The following is a 23,531-nucleotide window of genomic DNA, read 5'->3' on the forward strand; positions in this document are numbered from 1 at the left end:
TAAAGTACAGAACAAATATCAATGTCATTTGTCTACTAAGGTGGAACTACAACTTTTGTTAAGTATTTATAGTAGGAAAACATTCAGGGCATTAGTACATTTCATATTTGTTCAGCACCTATGTTATGGCTGATCAGAATTATATATCTTTATGCTAATGAAGCAAAACAAATCATGTTTTTGGAAAAAAATCTTATTTATTGATTATATGGCATTTCATTGGTACATATCACAAATTGAAATTTGATCAAGCAAGAAGAGGAACTAGCATAAAGTAACCAGTGGTGTTTGCAAGGCCTTACAGAACAGACGCTTCAATGCCATTTTCTAAATAAACAAATTAGTCAAATTTTATTGAAGAAGAATATCTAAAGTCAATTATGTTTCTGCAGTAAACCACAAAAGTCATTCAGATTTGTATGGTCAGCATCGGTGTACACAACCTGGACATAGTCACAGTGCTTTGGCATGAATTCATTCAGACTTCATTAGTGTCATAATAAAACCACCTACAGTCACACTGATGTGGCATTATTCATTCAGAATCATCACTTTCTGAGGTGAATCTGTTGGTTGTTATCAGGAGTACTGTTCATCTTCCGGCGAGTCCCTTGTCTGAATTGTGTGAGCAAGATCTTCTTAAATGTAGCTGGTGTCAGATTGTGAAATCCAGGTACCTGAAACATTTCATAACATCTTTAGAAACTTGTTAGTCAAAAGTTATGAAACACACACATATTTACAAATGTTTAAAGTTGTTTTCTCAAACAGTGAGGTATTGACAATTTATCTTGCAACTGATATTTAACCAATCTTTGAACATGTAAATAAGCCATTGCAAACAGAAAAGTGTTCAGAAAATACAAAAATGTATCCGGTCTTCTAAAACAATACCACAAGGTTCACCTGAATTTTGCTTGAATGTTTGCATTACATCAAAATGTAAGGAAGGGTAAACAAGACTATGCAAAACTAAGTTACATAGGTTCTTATACATAAATACATAAATGCAACTATTCATAATTATCAAAACACATGTCATGTAAGTGATCTCAAAATACAACATAATGAGCGAGTGAGTTGGTATAGTTTCATGCAGCTTGTTAGCAATATTCCAGCCATGGGCTTCACACATTGTACCCATGTGGTGAATTGAACCCGGTTTCAGAGACTGTTTCACCCACTAGGCTACCCTTGCACACCAAATACAAAAGAAAGCATATTAGGAATTCAGACAATAGATATTCTCCCCAAATTCATTAATCCATTAATGGAAGCTATATTGAAATTCAAATTTTGACAAATTAGGATGAGACTGTAGAAGTATTTATCTAAGTTATTATGGATATTAAATATCTACCGTTAATTGGTAGTCCATCATAGACAGTGATAAGAAATTCAACTGAAAAGTACAACCTGAACCATCAACTAAAAACTATGTATATTATATTAAAGGGGCCGGTCATGTATTACCGGTATGTTCTCATTCATTTTTGACACAACCCTCCCTGAAAGAAAATGCAAAGCACTTTATATTTTATTGTCCATTTTGTCAAAAGTCTCCCCTAGAGACTCTCACATTTTGGGGTGACCCTCCCTGTTTGTTCTGATCTGAATTCAAATATTCATGACTCATTATCATATTTTATCATTCATCCTATCTTTTTTGAAAATTAACTAAATGAAGATTAACAATAACATGCAAATCTGCCAAAATATTGGCCTGGCAAAGTTTAAATTAATCATAATTACTGTTATAAAGTTTTGGATCCATCGTCTGTTTCTAAATACAGTGAAACCCAACTTTGACTTGTGTGGCATTGTTGAATCATCTACCCAATGTTCTTTATGCATTGATATGCATCTGCACAGAGTGGTCAAAGTCTGTGTCTGACACAGTCTGTGTCTGCTACAAGGGAGACATCAGTTTGTGTCTAGCCAAACTGTCTGATAATCTCAAGGGCTGCCTTGGTAGCATCAAGGGATGTAGCTAATCCTAAATAAACATAAAACAAGTGACATCATCTCTTCTACAGAACACATGATCAAAGCCTGCCCCACCTTTGATGTTTATTACCTTGCTACTCTAAAAACAGCTAATTAGCAAAATGAACTCAATGTCAACTCATTGTGGACTAGGGATTAACAGGGCAATTAGTGTCGGGTGGGTATTAGTACTTGCAATTGTCTGTTAATTACTTAATTGAGTAGTGACGGCTTAGTCAGTTGTGCCTTTACAACTGCTATTCAACTTATCGAGTCAGTTTACTATGTAACATGCTTCTTGGGATCAAGGAAATGTATCTTGCTGGATAACAGTTTTTTTCTAATTTATCAGAGATCAGAAATAATAATAATGACGTTTTTGATGTGCATTTCTTTGTTGTGTTCACTAGGATGATGGTGATGGTGTTTGAATTATTAGACACTATTTATTCCAAAAGAGGAATAGGGTTGGTGAAGAGGCAAAGCTTATTTGATCAACATATATATTGATATACAGAAACTGTACAACAAACAGATTAACTGTATCTACAGTTGAAACTATCATGATGCAAATTTTCACTGAATCAAAGTCATATCTTTTCAAGACTCAGATCAGGTTGTAGTGATTGAAGGTCACATTAAACTTGCTAATTTCAAATCATCCATCCCACACTTATGATTTGGTTTGCTGTTTTATGCTGCACTCAAGCAATATTCCGGCTATATGTAAATAATCGAGTCTGGACCAGACAGTCCAGTGATTGACATATTGAGCATCGACCCACACAATTGGGATCAATGACATGCATCAACCAAGTCACCGAGCCTGATCGCCACCTGATGGCGTTAGTCAACTCTTTAGACGAGCATTGTCGCCCGTTACGGAAAGTATTGGGTTACAAATATCCCTTGTAAAACCTTTCAACATGTTCAAATGACACATCGAAAGGCCATTGTGAAAAATTGCACCATGTTAGGATTCTTAAATACAGTTTCAGCTTGACATTGAGTACTTTAAACTTTAGTGAAAAATACATTCACAACAAGTGAGCTGTGTCTGCCAATCAGAGTCGGTGAGTAAATTGGAGTAGGGGACTAATTTCGAAGGTAAACTTGTTTCAACGTTTAACAACTACATGCATTTGTGTTTGTGTGAGACGATGTGGATAAGTTGGAGTAGAGGCTAATTTCTATTGTAAACTTGTTTTAACATTTCACAATTATTGGTCTTTGCAAGTTATCAATCCTAGTTTAATTTCATTTATTTTACCAAGGTAAAAAAAAAAATAAGGTGTCATTTTCGTCAAGTAATAATCGCCGTTTTCACTTTCGGCGAGTATTTCGCCAGTCAGTGCTGTTTTGCTAAGGTGTCATTTCAGCTATAACCCGCTTATTGCACATTATTAGTTTCAATTTATATTTATAATCATTTTAACCACTGTAATAAGTAAAAAATGAAATAAAAGTATATAGAAAATAAACAAGCACTTGTTATAAAATGTGCATCCGCAGGCAATATTTATAAGATAATCCTGCATGTAGCTGTGGCCATCACACTGAAGATGCACTTCACTTCTTTCTCATATGTCCAAATTACAATGATTTAAGACAGAATATGTACTATTATGTTAAGGGATATGATCTAAATTCAATTCTATTAGGTAATCCTGAAAGGACGTCAAAAATAAACTTAGAAATTCTTAAATCAGTAGAAGACTACATTCAGCTATCCAATAGGTTTTGTGATTGTACATAGCATCTTAAATTTATAATACTATTCCTTGCCGTATATTGCAGTACACTATTACTACTAAAAATGCGACCTGACAGCGCCGACAACGTAGTTTCTATAATAAGAACATGTATATAATTGTATTCCTTGACTGTACTTTTGTCATATCATATTGTATTCTAATTCTAGAGCGGTAGTCAAATAAGTTTTTGCTTGTTTACCCATCCAGTTCACATATAAATGTTTAAAACAATATTTAGTAAACAAATAATTTAAACTCATGCAACAACATAGCGTGTGGAGACGATAGACCACTGAAAAGAGCATATATATGCACATCCAATGACCCCAGACATCACAAGTTAGGTACTGTATTCTAAAGGTAGGCCCAAAATTCTTGACAATCCAGTGATTGATATTGTGAACATCAATCCACACTGTTAGATGGTCACTGTCAGATGCCATGAACCAGGTCACCGAGCCTGATCACCTGATCTATTAGGTTATCTCTTATGGGTGAGGCTAAAACGGCACCTCAGCAAAATGTCACTGATTTCTCGGACGAAAACAGCACCTTGTTTTGGCAAAAAGGGCTACTAATTGTTGTCTGTTATCTGGAGAGACATGTTGATTCCTGGCCGAAATATATATAAATGAAATTTCTATAAAATTACTATTTATTTCCTACTTACTAAAATAAATATGACATATATAGTATACCTGTTGTCCAGTTTCTTGACATTTTCGCCAGACTCAGGTTCAGCTTGACATTGAGCTAATCTGAGTAAAGCTACTTAAAACTTCAAAGCATGTGATCTTTCAATGATAAGTTTAGTTGCACCTCCCAATCAGAATCATGAGTAAATTTGAGCAGAGGCTAATTTCTAATGTAGACTATTTTTAGGTGACTAACATTTAACAATTATTTGTGTTTGCACGTTTAATTGCATTTATTTTACTTCAAAGAAATCAAAGCATATTATATTTTCACAATAAGTTTAGTTGCATCTCCAAATCAGAGTCAGCAAGTAGATGCTAGTTTTTAATGTAAACCTTTTTGAACATTTCTCAGTTATTTGTGTTTACAAGTGACCATGCAAGTTTAATTTCATGTATTCGGGCATATTCAGACCCAAGGTAAAAAAAATAACAAGGTGCTGTTTTCAACAGGCAATAGTAGGCGAGATACTATTTCCCTTTATAGTATAACCCTTTCTTACAACTAGCATAGGTTGATGGGGACCAATTCCAACCCGGAATCCCCAAATGAGTGGGTATGGTTTTACGCTGTTTTTAGCAATACCACAGCAAGGGACACCTGATATAGACTTCACACATTGTACCCATGACAAGAATTGAACCTTGGTCTTCAGCACTTCAACCACTAGGCTACCCCACCGCCAAAATTCCCAACATGATAAAGTTGTCATCACAGTATTCTTCAACAAGTTCAAGTGAAAATATCCATACCTTTCAAATGTCTTATCTTCAACTTCATAATGTTCACTGTTGCAAAACTCCTGTCATTTAATTTGTGCTTGATTATTCACACCTGCAAAAGTAAGTTTAGTCGGTACGGTATGAACTAAAAAAATGAGTCACTATAGAGTATCTAGATAAAGGAATATAAATAAGCAAACATATTTCTACATCATATACATTAGCAAGGATTAACATAAGTTAGGTAGATTGCTTATCCTACAAAAATTAAATCACACATTTACTAACATATATAAAACAGAATAAGTGGCTTACTGAAGATAAATAACTTTAATACGTGATCAATATTATTAACATATTCCTTACCTGAATCAGAGACCATATAACAGTCTATGTATTATGGTCTGTCTGAATGTCACATCTTCAGCTCCCTGCAATCGAGGTTGTGAAACATTTCTGCTGTAGGAATATTACATCCGCTGGGATATCCCTTGTCACACTGCCTGGCATGGTAGGCAAACGCATATTCCATACACCACATAGGTATACTTCCTAATACACACTGTCGAAATCCCCGCGGCTCCCAAAATGGCCTGTATGAACTGTAATCGGCCAACCTCGTCTCTTTCCGTAACTGCTGCAGAAATGACCGCTCGTCATTCGTGACCAACTCGTGTTATTCCGGGACAAGCAAGTCTACCCATAATTCCCTGTATGGCCGAGGGCGCCATTTTGGAACACAAATGTAAACAAACACTCAAACCTCGTGTAATCGTTGTACACCGTGATGCTTGATTGCGATATGCTTACCTCGTGTATCGATACATTGTTCTCAATCACCTCTAACTCGGATATCCCGGTCGAAATCCACCTGAGCCATGCACAATGAGGACGTCAAGTATTTCGAAAACGCGATTGACAGCCGAAGGAAGGAAGAGCAGCTTGCAGATGCCAGGTACGTAGCAGGGCTTCGAGACATAATGTTCCATGATTTCTATACAGAGATCTTATGGAATGGATTGATTTAGATATTTTCCTGATCTCCATGTTACTACTGTAAACGTCAAGGGCCTTTTAGTTTTGTTGTTTTCGGAAACCCTTTGTTATTGTTATGATCAAGTGTTTGTTGTGACATGGTATTTCTATTTGGGATTGCATAAGAGCTACAGGTGCAGGACTTTTAAGGGTCGTGTCCTTATTCTCAACATAACGCTGGGATTTGATGATGAGGGTTAGTTACCAAGGGTATAAATCTGGCAAAGTGCATGTCAAACAAAACGTGGCATTCAATTCCAATCATGTGTTGCCACCTGAACCACCTGAAAGTGAGATATGGATTACAATGAATAATGACAGATTATCAATCTTTAACAAATTCACACTGAAACATTGAAAGGATAAAGACAAGTTAGTTGTTTTCTGTTTCAGCATGTTCAGGGTTTGTGGGCAGGTTAACAGACATCCTCAGGGAGGATACCAAGTATTGAGTGAGTATTTTTGTTTGTGATAAATACAAACTACATGTATTCATCATGGTATATTTCAATGTAATGTGAAACATCACACTCACAATAGTCCAGCTCTGTGATGGCAGCCTGTAAATAATTGAACATGGACCAGGCAATCTAGTGATTGTTATTTTCAGCAAAGATCCATGCCCTCAGAGTATGATGACAACCTAGTCTGACCACTCAATTCATTAGTTGATTAGTGTTTGCAGCGGTAGAAACTAACACTTTCAGTCCACTAGTCCTAAAATGATAGCATATAGCAAAACCTTTAAAATGTCAAAATGACTAGTGCCAATTTCTAACCCTGGTGTTTGGATGTTGTGTTTGTGTGTGTATGTATGAGTGTATTTAGGTTGGTTTGTTGTTTAACGCCGCACTCAGCTATATGACGGCGGTCTGTAAATAATCGAGTCTGGACCAGACAACCCAGTGATTCATATCATGAGCATCGAGCCACGGAATTTAGATCAATGACATGCATCAACCAAGTCAGAGAGTCTGACCACCCGATCCCGTTAGTCGCCTTTTACGACAAGCATAATGGCCTTTTACGGCAAGCATGGGTTGCTGAAGACCTAGTCTACCCCGGAATCTTCACGGGTCGAGTGTATTTAACTTAAATCATGAATCTTATACTTGTTTCTCTGTGCTTTTACAATGTAACCCAAATTTTCTCTGGAATAATAAAGTATTCTCTTATTTATATCATTTCTGAACAAAGTGTCATATCAAGATTAGATCTCTGTCAAAACAGTGCCATGGAAAAGCCAAACAAATAGCCTAGAAATAAAAGTAAATACTGCATTGCATTAATCTGCATTTCAAGAAAATGTGGCAATAATTCATGGAATGATATTCACCTCGGTGAGGATCTCTCTGCATTGTCGAACAAGTTATTTCCTATGTAATGTATGTGTTGAATGACCCTGACTTTGTTGTCAAAATATTGTTTTAACATTTGTTAAATATGGGGATAAATGTCATCTCTGAATGTTTGACATGAATTATTATGATTAGGGTAGTTCTAAGTCGGAATCACAACCGGGGTCTTTTCATTTGAATCAAATGTACAACATGTACAGTTTGGACATTTCTGTGATGTGAATGCTACTTATGTTTGTAGAATGTCCGGATGAATAAAAGAGACAGTCATCCGTGCAGCATCAATGCAAAGAAAGACCATAGAAGAGCAACAGTGAGTGGTAAATATTTTGAAATTATTCTGTTTGGTTCATATGGTTATTTTGCAAATATGTCTTCAGTTTGTTCCTTATCGCTGTAGGCACGGATGTCCTATTATCTAAGGCACTACAATTTTCTGTGCAGAGTTGCATCTCTTGGGCTTAGCAAACCTATAGTCATGGGTTCAAATCCTGGTTCTCCCCGATTATGTTGCTAGGTTTGTCAGCATTATACACATACTCGTGGGATTCATCAAAGACCTGCATCACTTAGGACTTTCTTCCCACATCAAACTAGCATACGGTGATATATCTGGAATACTGTTCAAAGCAGTGTTAAAGCCAAATCATTTATTTAACACTGCATCCAGCAATAGTTTGGCTATATGACAAGGATTGTGAATATATATTTTTCCATGTTGATGAGTTGAAACAATCACTAAATGACATCTCTTAAAAAGGTTCCCAGCATTCCAAGCCTAATTAATAGATAAGGTTGTGATTGAGTAGGCTCATTGATCACATGTAATCATACCACAGTGATGTGGGATATTGTCCATAATAGTTATCATCGGTTTGTCTGGATCAGGTTCATAACATTAGTCACTGGTTTGTCTGGTTGAGATTTGAGATGTGATTATCTTAAATGTTTAGCATATAACAAGACTCACATATGACAACTTAAGTGATTTTGCTGCCTTCTATCTGTAAGTACATGTGGCAACAATTCTTTTTGATTGCTAAAATCTTTTTACATAATGCTGCAGAAACTGAAGTCCTGCTTGAGATCCCTGGATGAGTACTCCAGGTTGACAGTCTGGAAGGACCAGACAAGGGAGTCCTAAACAGAGGCTGCACCCCTTCAGATATCAGAGGTGATTTGCAGACAGCGATGATGAGGGTCCTGTTATTTCAATGGAGGCCGACCGAGAAATTGTATGCCAAATGGTACTGGGACACGCAAAGGCTGGTCTGGCTAATGTGAGAAGACCAACCAATGCCAAGCTGGAGTGGAATTCTTCCAGGACATTCAGGAAATTCTTGTAAACACTTGAAAGGAATGATAAATGGGACTTATTGTCTTTAAATGTGGACCCAAACACTAAATGGAAAATTCATAATTCTACAAACACAATGCAGCAGAGATAGAGTCTAACTGGTATCCCCTCATCCTGGTTCCTGTTCATCCATGGCAATATAGAAAGAAAAGGAGGATTGAGGGAAAGTAAGTTATCTGAACTGGTGAACATAATCCGTAGGTACTGTCAAGCGAACAGTTATCACACTCTGTTATGAGTATTGAAGAATAGGATGAAATTGCAAACTGCATCAGGAACCATCATGTGAACACTGTTCAATGTGCGATATACTATAGGCATATGAATAAAAGAAATTGATAATTTGATTGTTGCTTATGTTTCATTTGCCAGCTGTGTAAATGGGGATGTTTCATGATTTTGCCTCGGTTTAATAGCCACACTTATCTTATGAAACCATACATTGCTTGGGCATCTCAAGATAAATAACACATGTTTCCTTTGCTCTGAAAACGTCTGATGACACATTGATCTGTTATGTCAAAGGTTAAAGTCACAACCAGACAAAAAGTTTGTTTGTGGTCTAACTCTTCCTTTGGGCAGGGGTCGAAGTTGGAAAAAGGTCGTGTGTGATCTATATATACTACATTTTCCCTTAAATTGCCTTTTCTACAGAAGTCTTAGTAACTCTTATACATATACTGGTTACATTACTTCCATATTTTGGTCAGTGATATGTTGAATTCTACCAAAGGACTGCATATTTGGTTTATGTGCTGGATAGCTCTTTGAAATGTTTTTGAAATATTTATCACTGATATTGAAGGTCAAATTCACACTCAAAAGTGATAACTCATGAGGGGTTGAAGTGTAAGATCAAGGCAACAGTGAAGGGGTCATTCATAAAGTATTTCTGCAATTCTAAAATGCCTATTTCTGGAGGTATTTGTGAAGTATTAAGCACATCGTTGTTATATTATTTGAATACACATATATGTGCAGTGGTTACAACTCCAGTGTCAAATTAACTGTCAATCCCTTTTAATAAAATAATTCACAGTAACTGAGGAAGAGCTTACTGTAGTACCATAAAACTAGGGTGAGGCAAATGTCAATGAAGTTAGTATTTTGGATATAACACGTACATGTACCGTTACAAATAGTCTTATTATCATCTCACTAGGACCAAAGGCCCAAGTGAGCACATTGTCAATGACTTTTTCTTTTTCTCAGTGCAAACTGGAAGTCTGGACATGAAATTTAAGGATATCATTATACAAGAACTGATGTTTGTTCATTAAATACCATTAACATCCGAAAAGGACAAAATATGAAATTGAACAATTTTCTTCTCCAAAAATGTTTTAGGAGGATATTTACCATTAAAATAACACAGAATATTACAACAGGTACTTGTAATGCACAGGCTAACATTATTTACCAGAAGCAAGTCATGAAGAAAATTTGCATCCGGATACCTTCCGGAAACCTTCCGGAAACCTTCCAGATGCCTTCAACAACCTTCAAAATGCTTGGTATTTTCAAGTTAATTTTTTTATGTGTTTCACACTTAAGTGAACAAAATGCACCCTCCAAATTTTGACATTTTTTTTGGAAGGTTTCCGGAAGGTATCCGGGCCGGATCCAAAATGGGAAGGTATCCGGAAGGTTTCCGGAATGTTTCCGGAAGACGGAAACCTACACTTTTTTTGCTGTGTAGCCGGGCAACCCCCCCGTACTTGACTGCGGCCGACCTGAGAAACCGACTATCACAGCTGGGAATGAAAGTGCCTACCTCGTGGACTCGCAAATTCCTCCTCCAGCTCTACAACGAGAATGTGTCAAGCGGCAGATTAGTCGAAGTGACCAGTGACACCCATGATACGACACACGAGGCTCAACACGATAACCTTCATCACCAGCCATCAACAAGTGCAGCTAGCAGATTACAACCTTCTGTCAACGAATTAGCCGAAGCAGCTAGAACACACATTCCGGTCGACACGGATTCAATTTACGGCAGTAACGACATCTCCCCCGTGCTTTCCGACATGCCTGCCCGATGCCCGGATGTAAACAACATGGCGAATGACAAGCCTCTCCGCAATGAAGTGCGTGAACTGAAAGCACTTATCTACTCGTTGAAAGGGGATTCTACAACAACACATCAGCCAACAACCCTCCAGATGCCACAGGCCGTCCCTCCTGACTCCCTGCCACCGATCAACACCATTCCAGCCCACCTCAAGACAAAAATCAAACAAGGTAAATACGTCAACTTCAACTGGTTCTTTAGGTAAAAGATTATTAATAGATTGCTTGCACAAATCTTCCATTCTGTATATTAAGTTGCGCATCCATAATCACGTACAAATATATGTTTAATTTACTAGCTGCTTCCTGGCGCTTCATTATCTGTATAGTAACACCCTCACTGGCATTTTCTATTCTACTCCCACTACCGTGTAGTTTGGTCATCATCTGTGGTTCGCATGTCGAGCCATAGCGCATACTTCGTAATAAGGAATTCAGCCATTGATACACCTGGGCTTTGTTTTATAAAAGGGAGTGTTTTAATCTCATCCCACATCAGCCACATCAGCCAACAACCCTCCAGATGCCACAGGCCGTCCATCCTGACTCCCTGCCACCGATCAACACCATTCCAGCCCACCTCAAGACAAAAATCAAACAAGGTAAATACGTCAACTTGGCATTATTACTACAACAAGATCTCGACATCAGCAGCATGAAGCAGAGGGATGTGAAGGTACCAAGCCAGGAAGGTCCTTGTCACTACCCTACTTCATCATCGCATTCACTGCTTACAAGAACGTGTACTGCGAAAACTACCATGAACTACGTGCACAGTTGGACGACCATGAACAGACTGAGTAGGACTGGCGAAACTCTTTCCCGGCAAGACAAATCATTATGATTACCATAAACTGTTTGCCGCACGTGTAGCAGCATATGCAGAAAAAGGAACGCCTATTAGGTGGGACAAACGGATATATACAATGTGTTCCACAGGACAGAGGGCCCGGTCATGTCATTTGTGCCAGAGCATAACCCACACTTCCGAGGGATGCCCCAATCTCATGGACCCAAGGATCAGACGTCCAAGCGGGCAGTTCGACAGGACCTCCACAAGCTACCGTCAAGGCAAAGTCGACGCCAGAGGTCGACCCAAAGTGCGCATCAACGGCAGAGAAATGTGCAACAATTTTAATGACCAGGGCTGCCAGCGACAAACCTGCTACTTCGAACACGTGTGTGTTCTCTGTAAAGACACAAGCCACGGGAAACAGACTTGCAGGGAGAGGAAGCATAAGACATGACTGACTCCGGACAGGCTGGCTACCCTACTATCATGTAGACCCGTTAACCTAACACCAATCAATGTGACTCATCTAAAATATGAACTTTCATCTCATCCAGACCAAATTTCCTCCAACAACATAATCAATGGACTTACACTGGGCTTTGACCCTCTAATCGCTCCTTTGCCTACTACAACTGTCGAGTGTCCCAACAACCTGAGTGCCCAACGAGAGCCTTCTACCATCACAAAACTGGTCCAGTCAGAAGTGGCAAGGGGATACGTGATTGGACCTTTCACCAAGTCGCCTTACCCCATCTACCGAGTCAGTCCCCTAGGTTTAGCCGAAGGCAAGTACAGCCGAAAGAAAAGACTAATTTTGGACCTATCAGCCCCACACGACAAGCCAGACATCCCAAGTGTAAATGAACTAATTGACAAAGACTTGTGCTCCCTGTCCTATGTGACCATTGACAACGCTATATCTCTTATTCTGGAAGAAGGACCGGGGGCCTTGATGTGCAAGGTTGACATTTCCGACGCCTTTAAACAGGTACCCATTGCACCCAAGTTCTGGCCGTTCTTTGGTTTCAAGTGGGAACAAGAGTTCTATTTCTATACACGTTTGGCATTCAACCCCAAAACTTTTTGACTCCCTCTCAGAAGAAGTATGCTGGATTCTGCATAACAATTATGACGTCAAACATATTCTCCACCTCCTTGACGACTTCCTCACCATCGATGCGCCAACTGCTGATGCCCAGAAAACCATGAACACTTTATGCAAACTCTTTAGGCTACTCCAAATACCATTAGCTGAACAAAAGTCAGTAGGTCCCGTTCCAGTCATCGAATATCTGGGAATCGTCCTCGACTCGCTTTCAATTACTGCTAAGCTCCCACGAGACAAGTTGTCCAGAATTTCAGCAATGGTCGACAAGTTTTCTCGACGGAAAAAGTGTACAAAACGGGAACTGCTGTCACTAGTGGGACATCTAAATTATGCATGCAGAGTCATTATCCCCGGCTGTTCCTTCTTATCCTACCTGATAGACCTTTCTAAGACAGTGAAAAAACTCCACCATCATGTGTACCTATCCCATGCCTGCCCCCAAGACCTACACATGTGGGCCACCTTCCTGAAAGATTGGAATGGAGTGTCATTCTTCCATGACTGTACTGCCACCTCTAACTGTGACATGGAACTATACACGGATGAGGCCGCTACAGTAGGCTTTGGTTGTTATTTCCAAGGATCCTGGTTTGCAAACAAATGGCCTCCAAAACTGTTAAGTGGATTGAGCGTAGAACACAGCCTTGCCTTCCTGGAATTATACCCCATTGTTGTGGCAGCCATCTTGTGGGGACATAGATGGTCACAAAAGCGCGTGCTCTTTCGCTGACAATATATCAACAGTTCATATCATTAGGAAAGGCAGATCCAAATGTATTAAGATTATGTCTTTAATGAGAACACTAACCTGGACTGCTGCTAAAGGTAACTTTGTCGTCATCGCACAACATATCCCTGGCGTTCATAACAACATTGCTAGTGCGCTCTCTCGTTTGCAGCTCAAGAAATTCTGAAGTCTAGCGCCAACAGCAGAGAAGAATGCCACACCATGCCCTCCCAGTTCACAAGTCATCTGGATTTGAATACCCATCTGAATACCCTGTGGTCCGCCGCCATTACTCCTCGCACCAGACACACTTACGCCACAGGGGTGCAGTGCTACATCAAGTTCATGATCCGTGTGTACCTGTTTCCAATGGAAGCCGACACTCTGCCTCCAGTGCAAGAGACGCATCTCCAATACTTTCTGGCCCACTGTTTCGGGGTCCTTAAGCTCGCCTATACAACAGTGAAAACATACCTGGCGGGTATTAGGTATACTTACTTGCAAGCCGGATTACATACTGTGTTTGATTCCCCAGCCTCCGGTGCCTTCGCCCGTATCCAGACTTTGATGAGAGGATACAAGAAGTTACAATCTCCCGTCAAGAGTAATAGGCTTCCCATTACGTATGACATTCTCTGTCGGATCGTCACTCTCCTAAGACAGGGTGTGCTAGGACCTTACAATGACTTGAATATGGAGACTATGTGCACCATTGCATTCTTTGGATTTTTACGTTGTGGCGAGTTTACCTGCTCATCTAGTTTCGACGTCGATGCCAACATCCGCGTAGAAGACATCACATTCGATTCAAATCGTGCCAGGTGCATTTTACGACTCAAAGTGTCTAAGACTGACCCCATTCGTCAAGGCGTACATATTTCATTGTTCGCTACAAAGAACCTGGTGTGCAGCCTGACACAACTTGTATGGATCAGACGACAGAGTGGGGCACGTAACACCGACCCCCTCTTTGTGGACAGCTCCTTTACAGCCATTACCAGGAATACCTTTCTGAGATGGCTCAGCATTATATTGTGTCGCGCCGGCTTTAGTTCCAGTGGGTATTCAGGACACTCTTTCAGGATCGGCGCGGCCAGGACGGCAGCTCAAGCTCGCCTAGAGGACCACCTTATCAAGACTCTAGGACGATGGAGCTCTGACTCGGTACATCCGAACCCCCGAAGCTACCTTGCGCCAAGCTCAGATCTCCCTATGTACCGTGTGACATGCATAGACTTGACTTCGACCTGACGAGGCGCCATAGTCTACAACATCAGTTTGTGTATATATTTAGATGGTTGTGAAGCATCGTTCTCAACCCATGTTTAATCATGACCGTTAGTTGTGTGTGCCATCATTCTTCGTGCCAAATCATCTCAGGACTCTTCTGTAGTGTCTGTTGTACCAAACCGTGTAAAGCACAGTATATGGACTCCACTATGTGCTAAGTGAAGATATACAGACATTGTGCCATAAATTCCATACCCCTGCTACTGCCTCCCAGTGCTCGCTGTGATACAGACTATATGGCACGTGTACAAGGACTGATGCTATCAAACTTTGTTATAAGTCATTACATATTAGTCCTTTGGGGCACTCGGTTGCTACACAACCTCTCTTTGGGCGTCTGTAGCCCCCCAACTCATACCATATACCTCTCCCTAACCTAACACCCGGGGCTTCAAGACCTCCAAGGGTACATCTATACTAATACTGGGATCCACGATCCCAGATTAATCCACAACAATACTCGGGTTGACGACCCACTAACAAGCTATCAACCCAGGATCCACGATCCTTGGGGTACTCTTTCTCTATTCCTATCACTCAGGCTTACGACCCACTAGCACCAGCAACCGAGGTAGCCCCCCTTTGTCGCCAATGTAAATAAATTATGATATTATATTTCATTGTTTGTTGTTGTTTGCTGCAAAAAATGTCAAATTTATTATTTTAGTTTGTGCACAAACAACTAGTACCTTAGCCGCAGCTTCTCGTGCTTTAAGTATCCTAAAACGTCGTATATTTTTATTATGAACTGTCATCACTTGTACATCGTACTCCATTTTTCTGCTATGGATCAGGTTACACTTTACCTATCCCACAATTCAATTCCTTGTCGGCAAAGCATGCGCAAACCCATGCTTCTGACGTCACTCACTAAAGCCTATTTAACCCTTCACTTACCATCCGCTCATTCTCGTTTCTATCAAAGACATCTCGTTTATGCTTCTCCCACCATCCATCCCCTTCATACCACCTTGTGAGGCTGTCTTGGTTGCTCCATCAGGCAGGTCGTCTGTAGCCCCCAACTCATACCATATACCTCTCCCTAACCTAACATCCGGGGCTTCAAGACCTCCAAGGGTACATCTATACTAGTACTGGGATCCACTATCCCAGATTAATCCACAACAATACTCGGGTTGACGACCCACTAACAAGCTATCAACCCAGGATCCACGATCCTCGGGGTACTCTTTCTCTATTCCTATCACTCGGGTTTACGACCCACTAGCACCAGCAACCGAGGTAGCCCCCCTTTGTCGCCAATGTAAATAAATTATGATATTATATTCCATTGTTTGTTGTTTTTTGCTGCACAAAATCATCACTTTCTTTTTTAAAATTTTTTTGTCTACTGTACGGAACACCTAGACCATGGTTAAGTCCTTAAAAACGCCAATCTTTACTTAGAAATATTAAATTCCTGACAAATACGTTCATATGCGAACCTATTGTACGGATTATTTGTCGAATTCCATGCTCAATCCTGTGGTAATGGAGCACTAATTTCTTTAAGTATACGTCTAATCTGATAGTACACATGAAATGATAAAACAGACTTATTTAGTTCAAATCCAGGGGCATAAAGAAATATACCACATCCCGTTGTGGCACACCATATGGAAAACTGGTTTTGCCAAAATTGCATTGGATTTTGGAACCAATCATGCACCATTTTATCGCTAGTTGCCATGACCCTGTATTTTTCAAAGTTATCGGGAAATTTAACGAAAAACTTAGCACCAGAGGCACTTACTAAAATCGACTGATTCTTAATGTAAGTTGATTTCATATTTAAGTTATGATATAGTATCTTTGTATATTTAATATGTATGTTACACTCCCAGGAATAACAAATGGTCAGTCTATTCAACTGCTTCATACTATCGATAACTCGGCTGGGCAACTTGAAGTCGCTCTCTGCAATGTAACGTATTACACGCAGTGGATCAATATAAGTGCTGCGAGAAAAAATAATAACTTACTACTAAATGAAGCCAAAAGAGTAACCAAAACCATCATTATACCTGGTGGGTATTACAGCCTATGCTCACTCATTGATGAAATTTTTAAGCCTTTTGGAGCTAGTCTCACACAAAATGAGTCGAATGGGATGCTGATTTTAAACACTGGAGAAAAGGGTGTAATTCTTCTCCTGGACTTAGAAGCTACACTTGGATTTTTTGGGCAAAAATCAATAATACAACCCAACAAAACAGTGCATGGAGTTAAATTGCCCCATTTAGTTCCCTATAAAAAGTTGTGCATCCATCTTGATCAGATCAGCACAACGAATAATATTCAACTCGAAAGTCCTTCAACTCTGCTAAGAGTTATTCCAGTCAAAGATGAAAAAACAATAGCGGTAGAACGGAATCTTTCTCATCATTACAATATAAAAAGTTAAAGAGGGACATTATTTCAGATCTCAAAATTTCTGTATTAGATGTAAAACATCAACCTGTACATATAGGATACTTGAGTGTAACACTCCATATTACAAATAATGGTTGATTCATCAGGCCCTGGAGTGCATAACCTTAGACAATGTCATACAATTGCGCTTTCTGATCTTGGAGACACAGAAGGATTCGATAAACCCGGTACCAATGGCAAGTTATACGCTTTACATTTACAAGATAATGTATACAAGCGGAAAGAAGTTGTATTCACAGGTAATCTAGGAGATATAAGTGATGTCGACGCTAGTATACTCAATAAAAACACTCCATACAATCTTACTCGCAATGATGATAATAAAATCGAGTGGCTACTGAATATTGTCATTGCCCCACCATATGTGATGACGGGTAAGGGACATAAATTAACTAAGATAATGAATAGTGGGATCGTACTAGGGGCTTATATCCCCTCAAAATGAAAAAGTGTGTTAGTCTCTCCCCTGCCAGAAAACCCAGGTCATATGTTATTGAGTCGTCCAGCATTAAAAAATGTTAGTTTAAATTTGGTTACTGAATTCAATGATATAAAACAGAACTTGAATGCTATACCTGATCTTTCTACACTTATTATTGAAGTCTTGTTTGGAGATGCACCCGAAGATGCCTTCGAAATATTACCAGGTCTATCAATTAAATGGCTCAAGAAACACGAGCGTCAACGTTGTAGTATTATTTATTGGAAGTATCACCCGTTGCAACCCTTGAGGGGGTCCAAATTAAGGTGAAAGCATTTCATTTACTAAGATATTTATGCGGCATAATATACATTTAATAAGGTTGATGTATACTCTCAAAACATTTAAGCAAGACCAATTAAAGACTATTATATGATGTAATAATATACATTATGGGTTTACATCCGGCGCTTGATGAAGCATCTGAAAAGATAGATACAGTTGATGGATTTCGATTACATCAAATAAGCGACTTAAAACATCGAATAGATAAGGAGAGGGAGTTCAGACTTGGATTGTATAACAAATATTGCAGAGCTGTGAATTCTCTCGACGGGGTTGACACTGCGCTTGTAACGGCTAGCATGGGACTCAGTGTAGCCGGTGTTGGTTTATTATCAACTATAATCGCCGCGCCTATTGTACTTGGTATGGAAGTAGCAGCTGGAATCTCAGGACTGGCAGGAATAGCGATAAAATTTATATCTCATAGTTGCAAAAGAAAGCAATAAAACATGATAATATTTGGATACTCACCGAAACAAAGTTGAACAGCATTGAGGATCATATTTCAACAGCGCTGGCTGATTGTAAGATATCCGAGGAGGAGTTTGGTTTAGTGCTGTCAGAACTCACCAAATACAACGCAAGGAGATTCGATCAAATTCTCGTAAGACCAGTAGTATTAGCGAAGACGAGAAAAATGAAGTTCATAGAACAGGGGAGACAACAAGCGCGTCAATTATTCCGCGCCAAAACCAAAGAGCTGGTTGGAGATTAAAAATAGATTCTTTACTATCGTTGGATCACATTTAAATGAATGCTTACATTAGTGAAATGTTGGATATCGATTGTTCAAAATAATGGTAGGTGTATGAGAAATAATATAGAATATTTTCATTACAATTTAGTATAGTCTCATGATGATTGTTGAATTGCTTCATCATTTTGACATAAAAAATTCCCTCTGTAGTGGTGGAATGTATAGGTATATAAATCTGGCTCCAGTGGGGTTGTGGTAAAACTGTCATTGTCTATAAAAAATTATATCATAGAAGCATTGATTGGCTTCAGGTGGTGGTGAGCTAGAGTCAATTTAGCTTAATCTCATGATGATCATTGAATCACATCATCATTTTGACATAAAAAAAATCCCTCTATAGTGGCAGTATAGGAATATAAATCTGGCTCCAGTGGAAGTGAGCCAGAACCCCCATCTATACTGCTAGAGGATTTGGACCTGTTCCAAGTTGATGTGATCAGAGCAGTTGCTGATATGGTCTGAGATGGCTGGAGATTATTGTGCTCTTGTGACTGGCGTTGATGGGGCGGGATGTTTCACTTCCCTAACTTCCTATTACTTTGTCTAGATACTGTAAATCTTGAAATTAAAGTGAGAGTAAACTAAATGCGAAAAATGCAAGTGGTCCTTGTTTGCATTAATGGAACTTTGCATTTATGTCTCCAAAATGACTATCAACAATTAAGACAGCTTCACTGCACACTTTTGATATTGGAAATACCAACTTGAATATAAACACAAAAGCGTTTATCGAGCAGCAGTTGTAACACGTAACAAATTGCAACGTCAAGCAAAGAATAGGAATTACATAATAGGCAGCCATTGAGTTATCACTGCTAGGGTCGAACTAGAAACCATTGTCTCTGCTTTGTCTCCGCATACCAATCAGTGAACTGGTGTTGGTTCAATTATTATATTGCCTTCAAACTTCCTTACTGCCACTCAACAGATTTTAGGAAAACACTGTTTATTGTTTTTTATGGAAGAGCTATTTGCTGTTTGATTGGATTAAGGTAAGGGGATGTATCATTCACTGGGGATGTAGTTGGGGGGAGTCACATTGATATTGAGTCGCATATTTTGCTAGGCGTCAGTAGTCGTATTAATTTGGAGACGCATTAATTTTAAGATTTACAGTAATGCATCCACTTGGATAGCCATTGGGTCTGGTAGTGACATAGACCAGAAATTAGTTGTTTACATGGGTCCAGATGTGGCATGTCCCACAGCAAGGCTATCCAGGCAAAGAGCTCCGGTTGGTTGGTTTGTTGTTTAAGGCCGCACTCAGCAATATTCCAGCTATATGACGTCAGTCTGTAAATAATCGAGTCTGGACCAGACAATCCAGTGATTAATATCATGAGCGTCGATCCACGCAATTGGGATCGATGACATGCATCAATCAAGTCAGCAAGTCTGGCCACCAGATCCTGGTCGTCGCCTCTTACGACAAGCATAGTCGCCTTTTACGGCAAGCATGGGTTCCTGAAGACCTAATCTACCCCGGATCTTCATGGGTCTAAAGGGCTCTGGATGAAGTGACCATTCCATTGTTACTTTTCTTCCTTGACAAGAGACTGTCAACTTAGATGTTGTATTTCGCAGGAATATGTCTTGCTTCCATCCGGCAGTTGAAATAGAGTCTGCCAAGACAAACAATTATGTAATCAAGGAGCTGGATTTGTTTCCCTCCGTGCTTTTGTATGTATGACACTACGGTGGTGCTGTCCATGGCTATCAGGACCAAGGAGTTGGACAAATGAGACTTCCAAGTCTTGAGGGTGTAAAAGATTGTCTTCATCTCTCAGCAGCTGATTGTAGATCGTTCTTGGGGGTTTGGAGCCCTAGATCTTGATGCTCCCCAGCCCAAGTCAGATATGTGTATAAAAGAGATGTTCGGGCATCGGGAACACCAGTGGAATGCTCTTCATCACATGATCCCTCCGAGTCCACCAATTGAATTCCAGTATCAAGTTGTGTGGCATCTGTACCAGAGTCCAGAGTCCAGAGTCTGAGATCCAGTTTTTTAAGGGTATCTGTATGTTATGTCTTGGAGAGTAGTAAGGTTCCCTAGAAGAGACATTGTGTTACAGTTTTGATCATAGTCAATGTATTAAGAAAACAATGTCCGAGTAGCAGATGTCCAAGTAGCAGCTGAAATCCTGTACTGGGATTATCTCAGAGTTCAATAAGAAGGAAAATGAGGGTACCAGGGGAGGTACCAGGGTGAAGAGTACAAAGTGAAGAGGCACATTCTGGATCGAAGTGAAGAAGGAAATTGCACAATGTTGTATCCAGATGAAAAAGAATATATATATTGGCTACCTTGTCCAAACTGAGTGCACCCAATTTGACTCATGGATTATGCTCACCTTTATACATCAACTTCTGCATGGCTGCTGGAACACCTGCAAAACGGAAATTAGCATGCATTATGTACAGTTAAGTAAAATCTTAATATTTTTTACATTTGTATATTCATCCTGCATTACTCGTTGATGCATCTACTGCTTACCTCACCACAAAGCAGACAGCGCCTAGCGATGGTCCCAGATGTATTCACTTTCAGTCTCCTTTTGCAAGGACCTGTAGTAGGTGTTAATTCTGCAGCTTGTAAATATGTAAGTATTTTTAGTGTAGATAAGGTATCATGTCTTTTCTATTTCAGCTTGTTGATTCAACAGAGGGTTGTGTCATTTCCTGGTTTCTTATTTATCATTAGTTGTGTCCTTATCAGTATTTGCTACTGATAAGTTTCTACCGTGTCAAAGGTCAATGGTCCAGTCTATTTTACTTCCAAGGGTGTTTTGTTCTATTGTTTGCTCGTCATTAGGTTAATCTCTTGTCAGCCAATTAGCATACCTTTCATTTCAAATCCCTTTCTCACCTGCCATTGCTAATCTTATGCTGCACACACACCTGCACTGCACAGCAAGTCATAATGGATTGAACATCAAGTAATCAAGGTTAGTAACAATAATTAATCTATATCAATCTAAACATTATGCTTTCAATCATTAGTTTAAATCAAGTACATAAGTAATAAAATAGGTTTTAAATAACTTATAAACAAACGATAGGTTGAGTGAATGAGGTGAGTGTGATGAGATTAGGGTCTGATTCATGAGTATTGCTTATCTATACATATATTTTATATTTCAATGCATTGGTTATTTGGTATTTTGTGTATTATCATGGTATAACATTTATACTAAGTTATCTTATAATAATTAGATCTACATCAAGTGCTTTTATGAATTATCATGGAACTGTTCTGGGTGAACAATACCTTCCAAATGACGTGCTGGTTTTCTTGGGGAATTAGTCAGCAAAGAGCCAGAGTCACAGGAGACTAATTACAATTTTATTTACAAGAACAATTAACAATTTACAATATACTTAGAAAATAACTAAGGGTGCCTCAGAGAGTCGGTACAACACTCTGGGCTGTGGGAGAGAGGTCTGCTTGGTAAGAGAGTCAAACCCCTCCTCTGCCTAAAACCTGGCTCCAGTATGTATTTAACAAAAAATTGAACAATAAAAAGGAATAGGATTGGTTGATACACGAATGGTTGTGCCCTATGCTAAATGGATGGCTAGACAGAGAGGAATACTAAATCCTGTTTATCCTGTTGGACTGGCACTAATCTTGTTGACATATTTACTGGATGCTTTGAAAGAGATTAGGGTGTCACTATAGATGAGCTTGTATGGGGCTAATCCTTAATGCCCTATAGACGAGCTTGTATGGGGGCTAATCCTTAATGCACTATAGACGAGCTTGTATGGGGGCTAATCCTTAATGAGTCTTATTTGAAGTAATGTTATTCTAATATACCTCGGTAGGTGATGACAGATATACTTAAATAAATATCCTTTGTCTGGGAGATGGGATCTTGATACCTTAGGCTAGCATTTATCTAAAAGCTTCAAATCAATTAAACTATGTAGACGTAACACTTGTCTTATTGAATAGTATGTCTAGAAGATGCGCTCCCATTACCTTAGGCTAGCAACCATCTAAAAAGCTTTAACTGAAACTACTGATATTTTATATATGCATTTTACCTAATGATAATTATTACTTGCTAAACTATAATTATATGAAATGATGTATAAATATTACACCATGATAACTCATAAAAGCACTTGATGTAGATCTAATTATTATAAGATAACTTAGTATAAATGTTATACCATGATAAGTTATCTGATGATTTAATGATTTCCTCAGTTATGCGTTTAATAATGTGTAATTAAATTGTCATTGTATATGAAGGTACATTTGCATCAATTAGATATCGAGGCAGAAATATATTTGTGTATCTGCTGTAATGATGTAATGAGTTATTAAGAAGCAGATCGATACTTTACATCTAATGTGTTATTGTACATATATTCTGAAACAAGTGATATATTGTGATTTTAAATTGTTTCAGGAGTGTCTTCTTTATGCCTTTGCTGAATAAACTCATATTCTCACAACCCCGTGGACTGTAATCACTTGACGACTAAGGGTTACATATAAAGTCTACAACATTGGAGCCCCCAGCCGAACTAATGGGCATGGCCTCAGCCCTCCACAATCAAGAATCCAAAAACAACCAAAAAATCCTAATACTTACTGACTCCCTAAGTGGACTACAAGCCCTCCAAAACAAAAATACCAAAAACCGACCTAAATTAATAAATCAAAT

The 23,531-nt window shown here is 39.1% G+C and overlaps 1 protein-coding gene and 1 long non-coding RNA gene across 3 annotated transcripts in view; one reads left to right on the forward strand and one right to left on the reverse strand.

Annotated features, from left to right (window-relative positions):
* The window catches only part of LOC139469180 (ubiquitin domain-containing protein UBFD1-like), a 280,993-nt gene that overhangs the window by 185,275 nt on the left and 72,187 nt on the right, over nt 1-23,531 (reverse strand). For both annotated transcript variants that reach the window (XM_071251314.1, XM_071251315.1), the window contains exon 4: nt 21,207-21,242. In XM_071251314.1, the coding sequence (XP_071107415.1) occupies nt 21,207-21,242 (36 nt within the window). The remainder of the gene's footprint in view (nt 1-21,206; nt 21,243-23,531) is intronic.
* On the forward strand, nt 5,884-7,865 carry LOC139469178 (uncharacterized). The gene is made up of 3 exons (XR_011653713.1): nt 5,884-6,113; nt 6,587-6,645; nt 7,793-7,865. It is a non-coding gene; the product is annotated as an uncharacterized lncRNA (long non-coding RNA).

Source organism: Haliotis cracherodii, unplaced genomic scaffold (genome assembly GCF_022045235.1).
Source record: "Haliotis cracherodii isolate W230 unplaced genomic scaffold, xgHalCrac1.p SCAF_2, whole genome shotgun sequence".
NCBI lineage: Eukaryota > Metazoa > Mollusca > Gastropoda > Lepetellida > Haliotidae > Haliotis > Haliotis cracherodii.